Here is a 12,097-nt window from a genome sequence, read left to right on the forward strand (position 1 = left end):
CCATTCTAACCACCTTTAAAAAAAGTTTTTCGTAAGTAGTGACTGAGCCCTTAACTAACAACTATCTCACTGGCTATCTCAACTCAACTAATAAATTTTAAGAAGACAATTTTGTCATCGTATCTACCTCTATCCACGTACGCAACCAATAACAAATAAAAATGAAGAGCATTACTGACAAACCGTGGATCCAGCTCGGTACTGTTTGGACTCGAGCTAGTAAATCCAAATAGTACCAAGCAAATGGATCCACATTACAGACGAACTGCTAACTCCATCTCAAAAATAGTAAATCATTTCATAGAATCACAATAAATCAAACTATCTTAAGTTTAACCAACATTAAAAAAAAAGAGTAATAGCATCTATAACACCAAATAATTATATTATAAAAATAGTGACTTCACTCGGCTTCATCTCGCCCTGGTGGACCCTGTACGGGGTTATGTAAGAGCATGTTTTATGGAGCTCCATATGTGGAGCTGTTTTGTCCCCAAACGGTTTACCAAAACAACTTCGGCTCCACCAATGAAGCTATTTATGGAGCTAAAATAAAAAATAATGGCTTCACTAATGAAGTGAAGCCGCCTAGCTGTAAGTAGCTAGGCAGAATTGATCTCGCTGTCACTCTTCCAAATAGACAACCGAATTCCATTTTTGTAATTGACTGGCAAGTGACAATGCAGGGAGTAGGGACACAGGTGAACGTGGATGTAATTATCTCACTGCTCAATGCATACCTGCGTCATGTTTACACCAGGCAGAATGGCTTTGGACGCATTGCAAATTTCGGGACCAGCCGTGTGCTGACAGGTCTCTCTCGTATGAGTTTCGCGTGAATTGTGCACTGCATGCTATTGCTACTGGACAATATGAACTCAGAACGGCACCGAACAGCATGGTACTCCACAGTTTGCGTGCAAAAACCATGAAACGGGTGGATGCATGGTTGAGCCGTTGAGGAAAGCTCCGAGTGCTAGCTGTGCTGCGGTGCTGCCCGACATTAATGGAAGTTAGATCAAGAAAAATATGTCATAGGCGTATGTTCAACGGATGCCAAACTGACAGCTACAAACATTTCCAAAAATTTGAGATTCCAGTCAGGTGCTCAGCTCGTCGATCGCAGCTAGCAACAGCCAGCAAGATGATTCATCATGGCTTACGAAATCTGTTGCCCTCCATAAATCATCCATCACAGGCATGCGCTAGCATTAGCAATACCTTCCCCCGAAACACCAGGGCGACCATCGAATTAAACGCGAGAGCCATTCGAGGATACGAGGAGGCTGCGGCAAGAAGGAACGCGAGGTCCAAGAAACTGCGGCTAGCGATGGCGGACACGCCGTCGACGTCGCCGAAGGCGGCCGCCGCTGCGGAACCGGGGTCCACGTCGACACCGCTGCTGCGGCGGCGGGGCTCGTACGCGCGGTCCATGTCGCACGCGCGCGACGAGCTCAGCAGCTTCCGCTCCGGCCTGCGGTGGATGTGCGTCGACCACTCGGACGCCGCCGCCAGCCCCGCGGTCTCCTGGCTCGTCTTCGCCGCGCTCGGCGTGGCCGTACCGGCCGCCGCGCACGCGGCCACGCCGCGGCGCGCCTACGACACGCAGGTGCAGGTGTCGCTCACGCTCTCCGCCGCGCTCGCCTACGCCACCCTCTACTCCCTCGTCCGGCGCCGAGGCTTGCGCCGGCTGCTCTACCTGGACCGCCTCCGCCACGACTCCCAGGACGTCCGCGCCGGGTACATCGTCCAGCTCGCCGGGTCCTTCCGCCTCCTCGCCTGCTTTGTGCTCCCCTGCTTCCTGGCCGACGCCGCGTACAAGGTCTTCTGGTACTGCGCCAACGCCCCCTTCCCGCTCTGGTGGTCGGCCGCGGCGTGCGCGCTGGAGATGGCGTCGTGGATGTACCGCACCGCCATGTTCTTCATGGCGTGCGTGCTGTTCCGCACCATCTGCTACCTGCAGATCCTTCGCATGACGGGGTTCGCTCGGGACTTCGGCCAGTGCGCCGACGTCGCCGCCGTGCTGAGGCAGCACCGACGCATACGCGTCCAGCTGCAGCGGATCAGCCACCGCTACCGAAGGTTCATACTCTACTCCCTCATCCTCGTCACCGCCAGCCAGTTCACTGCGCTTCTCGCCGCCACCAGACCCCACGCGCAAGTCAACTTCGTCACCGCCGGCGAGCTCGCGGTGAGTACCATTGACGATGCGCCCCTGCATGCTCTGCTCAGAACGATGATCTTTCTTTTATCGTCACATGCTCATCCATGCGCCTGCTGCTGCAGCTCTGCTCCGTGAGCCTCGTCACGGGCCTGCTCGTCTGCCTCCACAGCGCGGCCAAGATCACGCACAAGACGCAGGCGATCACCAGCGTCGCCGCGGCGTGGCACGCCGACGCCACCATCAACAGCCTGGACCGTGACCAGGAGAACCCCAGGACGCCCAGCAAGGCGTGCCTGCAGCAGCACGCGCCCACGAGCCCCTTCCCGATGGCGAACGCGTCGTCCGGCGAAGAGTCCGATGACGACGAGTGGCGGAGCGAGGACAGCGTGGACACCTCAAGGTTCACGTCTTTCCACGCCACCAACGTCTCCTTCCAGAAGAGGCAGGCGCTAGGTAAGCATGCGCACGTGCACGTGCTCTGGCTGTGTTTGTGTTCAGTGTTGGTGACACGCTGTAGCTGATCATGGCGTTTTCGCAGTGACGTACTTGGAGAACAACCGGGCGGGGATCACGGTGTTCGGTTTCGTCGTCGACCGGACATGGCTGCACGCGCTGTTTATGATCGAGTTCTCGCTGGTAATGTGGCTGCTAGGGAAGACGATCGGCATATCTTGATTCTTGAGAAGGAGATGTATTTCCTTGTGATGAATGATACAATCAAGAATTTATCACTCTGCCCTTTACTGTAAACTCGAATTTATCACTCTGCCCTTTACTGTAAAGTTCCAAGTAGATTATGTCATTACGAATGTACAATGGTCCCCAAGAATATCGACTCGAGCAGTTACAAGCGTGACAAAACCTTGGCTTCTGACAATCTGCTTCGTGGTAGCAAACCCAGTAACAAAGAGTGCAGAGAACACAAACAGTTTAACAACAAAGTAGAATGCCCACTGGGATTGGAAAAATATATATAGTGACTGTTTAAAGATAACTGAGACTGATATTTACAGAGTGGTTTTGTTCTCTTCTCTAGCAAAATGACGCAGACTTGACCAGACTTCTTCCATAAAGATAACCTATTCCTAATTTTACTTTATGGAAAAGGAGAATGACAACCAGATGATCCATCACACACCCTTTGCTCCCCCTTCATCCTAATATGCACAAGGGCACATCAAAGGAAGGAACATTGTCCAACAAAACCAACAAAAAACTCAACCCATGTTTGCCAGATCTGCAGAAGAACAAACTAGAACAAATCCATATCATCAGCATCAGCTTCATAATAGTGTTACTGTTATCTGCCTCCTCAGTCCTCACATTAAGATAGTGCATAAAAAATAGAATTGATCCAATTTCCCAACTGTCATGTCCTGATATTAACTGTTGCGTGGCTGACTCAAAGATCTGTGGACAAAACCAACCCGCAGTGGCCTCCGAGGCAGTCCCCCAACGTATGTGAGACTGCGACTTGGTCTTTCCCCATTTCTCCTATAAGCTCTGTCTCTGTGGACAGGATCACTATCATAAGAACCTTCGTCATCACTATCTGAGGATGTGGAGTCACCGAAATCATCTAGAGAGTTGTCGCTGTAAGGATCGCTGATGTCGCTATCTGGATCAATGATGTAGTCCCCCATGATAACAGATCCTGGATTCAAAGCACTGACAATGCTAATTACATCTTGCCTCTCCTTTTCATTTTCAAACTCCTCCCATTCAGCCAAGCGTGCAGGGTCAACTTCACGAGCCTTTGATGAACGATGCTTGGACTTACATGCTTTTTGAGTCTCTTATACGTCCCGACAAATGAGCAATCCTCATGCATACAAGCTCTCCTTTTGCGGTTCAGAAATCGCCGCGCAGACTTACCACTGTCCACCCTTTAACTTCCCCACGGCAGATAGGGCACGCAAGCAGCATTGTCTTTGGCTTCTGGTTACTTGGTTCCACTGCAGTTGAGATTTCGCATGCTGATTTCTCCCTCGAATAAGCATTTTTAAACAGCTCAAGACAATTGGAATGTTTATAATTGGTACCACACATGTATGGTCGACAACCCTTGTTATGAGACGAACAAAGGAGCAGGACAACATCATGAGGGCGTTCCAAGCATATTGAGCATGTGGCATTTTTCCAGTCCTTTTCCTCTGACGTTGATCGCAATTCGTTTTTCCTGCCTGACCTTTTTGTTTTCTTGTAGTTCTTAGGTACAGCATGAGAGGCTGACCTAACATCATGAGCTGCCAGCTTACGCTTTCTTGGACTCCTTGCCATGTCTCCAGAACACTGGGGAAAAAGACCTGGAAGAATGGTATAAAAACTATATTACATTAAGCTAAGATCTTAAGGACAGAAATCTCATTGCATTCTCACAAAACATGTAGGATTAATCCATACTTCTATGCAAATCACATCATAATACAAATGGAGCACTCTTTTGGATGTTTTATGATGTATCGTAGTCTTGTGGCTGTGTAACAAACATGAATCCAAACAAAAATGGTTTTTGCACGCTTGCATGTTTGTATGTGACCAAGGTGAAGGCTGACAAATTATTTTGCAAAATCTAGGTTTTGTTTCTTCACCATTGATTAGCTTAAGGATACCTTTGAGGCTTTGAAAGTTGAAATCATGTGATGTCGAAGATGATTCGGATTGTTTACCCTAGGATATTCCAAGCATAAGTTAACATTTACATAGCATGACAAAAATCAAGTGAAAACTTCAAGTGGTTTGATTTTATCTGCCGTAAGTTCTCCAACTCCATTTACTGAGTATTGCCATATTCAAACTTGTAAAATACTAACGATTCCAAATTTGCACAGATGCCAGATAAGACTATGTTTGCCATTGAGATGACCTTTCAAAACCACTTCTTCCCTTAGTATTGAATGCACCAATTAGTTAAAGCAATTCTTTAGATGCTTACCCGAAAATCTGCTGAAAATAGTGAATGCTCTTAGTATAGTACAGCAACTGCACAGGCCCTTAATAAGGACAGAAAGGAACCTGTGAAGTATTGGGGCTAAGCATCAGAATCCTAAATTTAAATGAGCAGAAATTAAAAACATGCATATCACAATAATTATGGGATCGCCGCAGTTTCAGTACAAGTTACATATAACTATATAAGCATCAAAAGCACAATACATTCAGTGGGCAAATACTAACAGACTGGATATTTTAGTAAAGCAAACAATATCAAACAGCAAAGCATGCTATATATGATTCAGCAAAAGTCAGCAAGAGCAGTTCTGGAAACTAATAACATTTTAGCATACATAACAACTGCACCAGACACTGAAAAATTCTCTGATTTCCAATTTGATATCACACAAAGTTAAAATATCTCACTTATAAATGCAACTCAGGATTGAATAACAAAATTCAACTCATCAACTCTAAATATGTGAGGCATAACCACATAAGGAGGATATTCTTTACAATGAGAACAACGCTGAGGTCAATTTTGTGTGCATACATAAACACAAAAACCAACATGCAAGCAGCAAAGCTAGTGGAAGTGACTTAGTCTATCGTTAGTCACTTATGAGAATTTTGCTAGGCTCCTTGGCATGTATGATTTTAGTCGCATCCAACAAGGTAGAATGTGAATCAAACAATGTCAGAAGTATTTTCTATGTAATTCTATAGAGGAAGCTAAGAACACTAGCCAATGTAAATGTGAAGGACATGGCTTAGTCCAAATGCTGACATCACAAAATTTGGACTTCCGTTTAAGGGGAGTTTGCATCTAAATCTAATAGAACCCTACCAACCAAGCATTCTGCTAAGCTCTACATAATTCAGAGACGGCCATTTGTGTCTCTATAAGAAAATACAGAAACTTTGTGATGGACGTGTGACCATGGGGCGTATATAAGATAGTGTACACAATGATATGGTAACACAGCCACAGCAAGGCGACATTTCTTCCATCACGTTTACATATACTGCAGTTCAAAAACAATAGCAAGCATCCAGCTGATCATGTATTCGGGTGCAGACTTAAGTCTTAACGCAAGGAATGGGGAGCACTGATTAGGTTACACCCCAGGTTTGGAAGACCAAGTCACTACTCGAAATAGAGACTTTGCCGAGTGTAAAATTCTTTGTCGAGTGTCAAAAATCGGACACTCGACAAAGACCTTCTTTGCCGAGTGCTGCACTCGGCAAAGAATTGCACTCGGCAAAGAGTTATTTGCCGAGTGCCGGACACTCGACAAAGAGTTATTTGCCGAGTGCCGGGCACTCGGCAAACAAGGGTATTCGGCAAAGGACTTCTTTGCTGAGTGCCAGTCTCTCGGCAAAATCTCTACACTCGGCATAGGCTGCTCGCGAAACGGCGTTCGGTCATGGCCTTCTTTGCCGAGTGCCTGCTGTTAGGCACTCAGCAAAGATTTAATTTTTTTTTAATTCTTTGCCGAGTGTTTCAGATCTGGCGCTTGGCAAAGAATTTTTTTTTTAAAAAAATACTTTGCCGAGTGCCCCTGGCACAGCACTCGGCAAAGATTTAATTTATTTTTATAATTTCTTTGCCGAGTGCTCTTGTGGATGCACTCGGCGAAGAGGAATTTTTTAAAAAAAAATTTAAAACACTCTTTGCCGAGTGCCTTATGCCTAGCACTCGGCAAAGACACCATTTGCCGAGTGCCATGCCCCGACACTCGGCAAAGTTTTTTTTTTTGTTTTTTTGTTTTTGGCCTCCAATTTTTTTTTGTGTAGCCCTTTTAAAGCACCAGGAACTCCTAGTTACAATTTGGAGATTTTTTTTGGCGTTTTGATATATTTAGTTACTTTATTTCGTTTACTTGAATTTTTTCGAAAAATAAAAATTTGAACTGCACGTGGTACGAATAATGGAGTTTAATGATTCAAAATTTGATAGTCATGTTAGTAAGTGTTGTGAGAGACCGTATCTAGGAACAGACCCAAAATTTCGGACATCTTGTTCACGAAACATGTCCGCGAAATTGCGTGTGAAGTGTTTTTAAATTCTATAAAAAAGTAAACGAAGTCCGAAAATCATGAAACTTGTTAAGATGTCGTGATATCATATATGGAGGCTATGATAAAATTTTCAGAAGATTTCGTACACATTGTCACGTACGATGCTTATAAACCAGGACATCTCTATATGCTATATTAGATATCACATTTGGAGATGTCCTGGTTTGTAAGCATCGTACGTGACAACGTGCACCAAACATTCTCAATTTTTTTCACAACCTCTACATATGATATCACGACATCTCAACAAGTTTCATGATTTTGGGACTTCGTTTGCTTTTTATAGAATTTAAAAATATTTCGCACGTAAGTTCGCGGTCACGTTTCGTGAACAAGATGTCCGAAATTTCGGGTCCGTTCCTTGTTACAGCCTCACACTACACTCACTAACATGACTATCATTTTTCGAATCATTAAATTCCATTATTCGTACCACGGACAGTTCAAATTTATATTTTTCGAAAAAATTCAAGTAAACGAAATAAAGTAACTAAATATATCAAAAGCCACAAAAAAAATCCTCAAATTCTAATTAGGAGTTCCTGGTACTTTAAAAGGGCTGCACAAAAAATTGGGAGACAAAAACTAAAAAATAATAAAAAAACTTTGTCGAATATCGGGACATGGCACTCGGCAAAGGCCCTTTGTCGAATATCGGGACATGGCACTCGACAAAGGGGCCTTTGCCGAGTGCCAAAGATAAGGCACTTAGCAAAGAAGGTTCTGATTTTTTTTTTTAGAAATTTCCTGTTTATGTCGATGACCGGATCGGGGCACTCGGCAAATCCGGCGCTCGGCAAAGGGCGGGTGGGGACACTTAAGCGAGTTCGCCCGGGCACGGTCCAAGCCACACAGAGAGCCCCCGCGCCCGCCAGCCACTCCCCGTGCGCCGCGCCCGCCAGCCACCGGGCCCCGCCGACGCCGCGCGCCGCCCGCCGCAGCCCCTCCCCGCGCCCCAGCCGGATGGAGGCGTCAGCTTCGGCAGAAGGTGGGGGAGGCAGCGCCGCCACGCGGAGCAGCCCGGCGGCCGTGCACGCCACCAACGACGACGCCGCGGCCAGCGAAGGTGATGCCTCGCGACCTGCTTCGAGTGTGTCTGCTTCGATTCCGGTTCTGTAACGCGGTTGTTGGGGGGTGTTGGTCACCACATGTTCGTCGATTTGCCAACTAGGGAGTGCGCTTTGCCCGTGCTACTTTGCTAGCTTTTTACGAAGACACAGACTGGACGCTTAGTAGTTAGGAGTAGAAGGGTTGTGAAAAAATTGTGTAACTTCACGGTAGATTTTACATTTTATTTCAACTTCATGAGACTGTAACGTTGGGGCGTGTCTGAGAACCTGACGCGAAATGCTATTTGATTCCTTACTACAGATAAATGGTGTATTTACAATTAAGATAATGAAAGCGTCAGGGCAGGCACTAGCAAAATTAAAGATTGCTGTGCTCTAACTTTGCTTTTACATTAGTGCAACTAAGTGGACTATACTTTAGAGACCTTAACTAGTATGGAGATGTCTATACTATACTACTGTTACTTTCTGGGACAAAGTTTTCATTGTGTTGTTTGATTTGAGTATTTGGAGGTAAAAAATTTCTTGTTTTTCTAGATCTGGCTATTCAAACTACAATCTTAGATTCCGCTTGGTTCAAAGCAAGCAAACGGTTGTGTGCTTATATAAGCTATCAGCAGTTGCGAGAAGTCGATACATCAAAAATACTAGAAGGGTGTCTATCATCGAATCCTGGTGAGTCCATCTGTAGTTATGCTCGTTACTGATTCTGTCACTAACAATTAGGTTTTCCTTAAGGACAAGAGGAACTGGCAAAGGATCTTTATGTTCCTCGAGTGGAGGATAAGAACAGTAATATGTGGATGCTCAAAATCACCACCATGGATGATTTAGTTAAGAATTCAATGAACATTCTGGAACCATCACCTGTGGATGCTACCGGGAATGATCGTGAAGATGGTATGAAATTTCATTTCCATGTTACTGCAAAAAGCTTTCTCCACATCTATATATATAAGTTACTGCATCGATGGGGTGTTAAAGTTGACATGTATTCACTACCTGCCCTGTCTAATGTATATAAGTTGCTGCATCCATGGGGTGGTTAACTTTACATGTATTCACTACTTCTGATCCTCTTTTTATCCTTGCAGTATTGTCATCATCTTCCCCTGTTGATCTTTTGTTATTGCCTGGTATGTCCTCTATCATTTACTTCATAAATGCTCCGTCACATGAACTGGGGTAGCTTGTCACTCCAATTTTGATGTGAAAGTCCCTCCTTGCGGCAAGGGGATATACAGTGCTATAGAAATGTTCCATTTTTTATTTTTCTGTGTAAGAAATCAAGTATAAAGGTAAGCAAGAGGTATGCTGCAGTTACCAATTCGTTGTCAACTGAACTATCTCTCTGTGTATCATCCCTTTTTGCAGGTTGGGTCCTTCCAATTTGTAATTGGATTGACCCAAACTCCTAAACAATTTCATGCACTATACTAAAATATCCTTTTAGAACTATCTATTTGTCAATTATTCACTATATGTCTGCCTCTTATCCTATTTCTGTTGTATCTCACAGATATTTGTGTTTAAACACATACAAGGAGACGTGTTGTTTACTGAGTAGCAGTACTAGTAGTCAAGTCTTATATTCCATACAGAAAATTCAAGTCACCTTTTGTCAAGTTCTCACTAATGTGTATCCGCTGATTTATAGTAGCAAATAAATGGTCCTTGGAGAAGCATAAAGTACTAGTTACCATAGCAGAAAAAGTTCCTTTTTCGTTTGGTTTCAGAGGTAGCCGATCCGTCCTGTTTGGAAGAAAATTCTCTTTGTCTCGTTGTGAGAACTTCAAAACTTAAAATGGATAATGAACTTTTGCAAAATATTACTTTCAGATTCAAGTAGAATTGCAAGTTAGAGTGACCACTACATGTTACAGAATTGGACATTTCTTTTTCTTGATGTGCCTGTAGCCTGCGCAATAACTTATCCATCTATTTCAGAAAAAGGTGAAGTAATAAGCACGCATTACAAGCTATTTTCTGCTGATATTCGTGACATACCAAAACTGGATTCAGTTATTCGCATGGCTGAAATGGATCCTAGGTAAGCTTCTTTTCTCTTCTGATATGAAAACATGTTGAACTAGAAAATATGCCACACAATATAGGGACACCATCAATTAGGATACATGCATGATGTAGTTTCTATGTCTTTTTAATATAAACCAAGCTTTCAAGTGTTTGATATAACTTTCTGTTGTCATCAGCTTGCCAACCTTTATAATTGCAGAGTGTGTGCTTATTTACCTTGACCCGTCTGCCACTGGTGCTATCGTGAGTTGGGCATCTCAAAGTTCTCCACTGCTGTCTTTTTCTTATATGAGCAGGTCGAATCATTCTCATGGTGTACTATATTTTGCCTCTTAGGTGTAGCCTTTGGAATTGATGGCTAATGTTTTGATGCAGATTCATCCTGATGATGCATTTGGGGAGCAAAGAATTTTTTTAAAAAAAAAATTCAAACTTTGCCGAGTGCTAGCCAGAGGGCACTCGGCAAAGAAATTTTAAAAAAAAAATTCAAACTTTGCCGAGTGACAGCCAGAGGGCACTCGGCAAAGAAATTTTTTTTAAAAAAAAATTCAAACTTTGCCGAGTGACAGCCAGAGGGCACTCGGCAAAGAAATTTTTTTTAAAAAAAAAATTCAAACTTTGCCGAGTGTCAGCCATAGGGCACTCGGCAAAGAATTTTTTTAAAAAAAAATTCAAACTTTGCCGAGTGCCAGCCATAGGGCACTCGGCAAAGAAATTTAAAAAAAAAATCAAACTTTGCCGAGCGCCGGCCAGGGGCACTCGGCAAAGAATTTTTTTTAAAAAAAATAAAAAATCTTTACCGAGTGCCTGTAGGGTTGGCACTCGGCAAAGAGACCGTCAACGGGACCGGTGCCGTGACGGTCGCTTTTCTTTGCCGAGTGCCCGATAAAAGACACTCAGCAAAGAGGACTTTGCCGATCAAATTTTTGCCGTGTGTTCTTTGCCGAGGGCCGCACTCGGCAAAGGCTTTGCCGAGTGCAATTTGGCCTTTGCCGAGTGCCTCAGGCACTCGGCAAAGAACCTGAATCCAGTAGTCTAGTGGACCAACACCTCAGGTCCAGTCGTATATATATCTCAACTGAGATCAATCTTGCTCCCCTAAATAAGGCACTAACTGGACCACATCAAAATGACCAACAAATAGATGGATTCAAGGGCGGATAAAGTATAGAACATGGGCGTACATATCTACAGCCGATTTTTTTTTTTTTTTTGCGTAAAAGGAAAATCGAAGTTACAGGGTGTTATGCATATGAATGTAATGTAATTGGGCAGAACCAGATTCAGATAGCTTACATTAGGGTTTGGGGTGCTCGGTTTTGCATAGCGGGAAGGGAAGGGAATGGCGTACCAGGTGCATACTCGTCGCCGGCGAAGGGCCCGGCGAAGAGGGCGGCACCGCTCGGCTAGCTGTCGCCGCCAGGAGAAAAGCCACGAGAGAGGGAGAGACCAGAGAGGTATGAAAATAGGTAACCGGCGGTGGCCGGTGGAGGCGAATGGGAGGATGTTCCCTGTGGGAGAGATCTAACCTATATAGGCCCAGTAGAGAAGCAACGGGCCTACGGATGAAAACAACCCAGCTCATGGGAATGAATAAGCCCGCATTCTTTTTCTTTCTTCTATTTTTTCTTCTTGTTTTACTCTCTACTTTTAGGGTGTAGCTACTCTCATGTGCGTATCTCAATATTAAGGTGGATATGACCCGATTGAAGTATATATATACCTAGTATGTTATCATACTAGACTATTTGGAGCAATATGTATGTAACTATATAGGATGAAAACAAATTAGAGCAGAGCGGATAATGCC

At 44.4% G+C, this 12,097-nt stretch overlaps 2 protein-coding genes and 1 pseudogene across 2 annotated transcripts; 2 read left to right on the plus strand and 1 right to left on the minus strand.

Annotated features, from left to right (window-relative positions):
- Positions 1-1,070: 1,070 nt before the first annotated feature.
- On the plus strand, positions 1,071-3,009 carry LOC136494562 (uncharacterized). Its single transcript, XM_066490714.1, has 3 exons — positions 1,071-2,191; positions 2,287-2,617; positions 2,703-3,009. The coding sequence occupies exons 1-3, from the start codon at positions 1,145-1,147 to the stop codon at positions 2,837-2,839; spliced, it is 1,515 nt and encodes a 504-aa protein (XP_066346811.1). The 5' UTR covers positions 1,071-1,144; the 3' UTR covers positions 2,840-3,009.
- A 419-nt stretch (positions 3,010-3,428) lies between these two features.
- Positions 3,429-7,133, minus strand: LOC136491917 (uncharacterized; annotated as a pseudogene).
- An 806-nt stretch (positions 7,134-7,939) lies between these two features.
- Positions 7,940-10,785, plus strand: LOC136491918 (5-formyltetrahydrofolate cyclo-ligase, mitochondrial-like). Its single transcript, XM_066488117.1, has 6 exons — positions 7,940-8,246; positions 8,788-8,925; positions 8,989-9,150; positions 9,345-10,300; positions 10,487-10,583; positions 10,663-10,785. The coding sequence occupies exons 1-4, from the start codon at positions 7,940-7,942 to the stop codon at positions 9,437-9,439; spliced, it is 702 nt and encodes a 233-aa protein (XP_066344214.1). The 3' UTR covers positions 9,440-10,300; positions 10,487-10,583; positions 10,663-10,785.
- The last annotated feature ends 1,312 nt before the right edge of the window (positions 10,786-12,097 follow it).

This window comes from Miscanthus floridulus, chromosome 11, assembly GCF_019320115.1.
Source record: "Miscanthus floridulus cultivar M001 chromosome 11, ASM1932011v1, whole genome shotgun sequence".
Taxonomy (NCBI): domain Eukaryota; kingdom Viridiplantae; phylum Streptophyta; class Magnoliopsida; order Poales; family Poaceae; genus Miscanthus; species Miscanthus floridulus.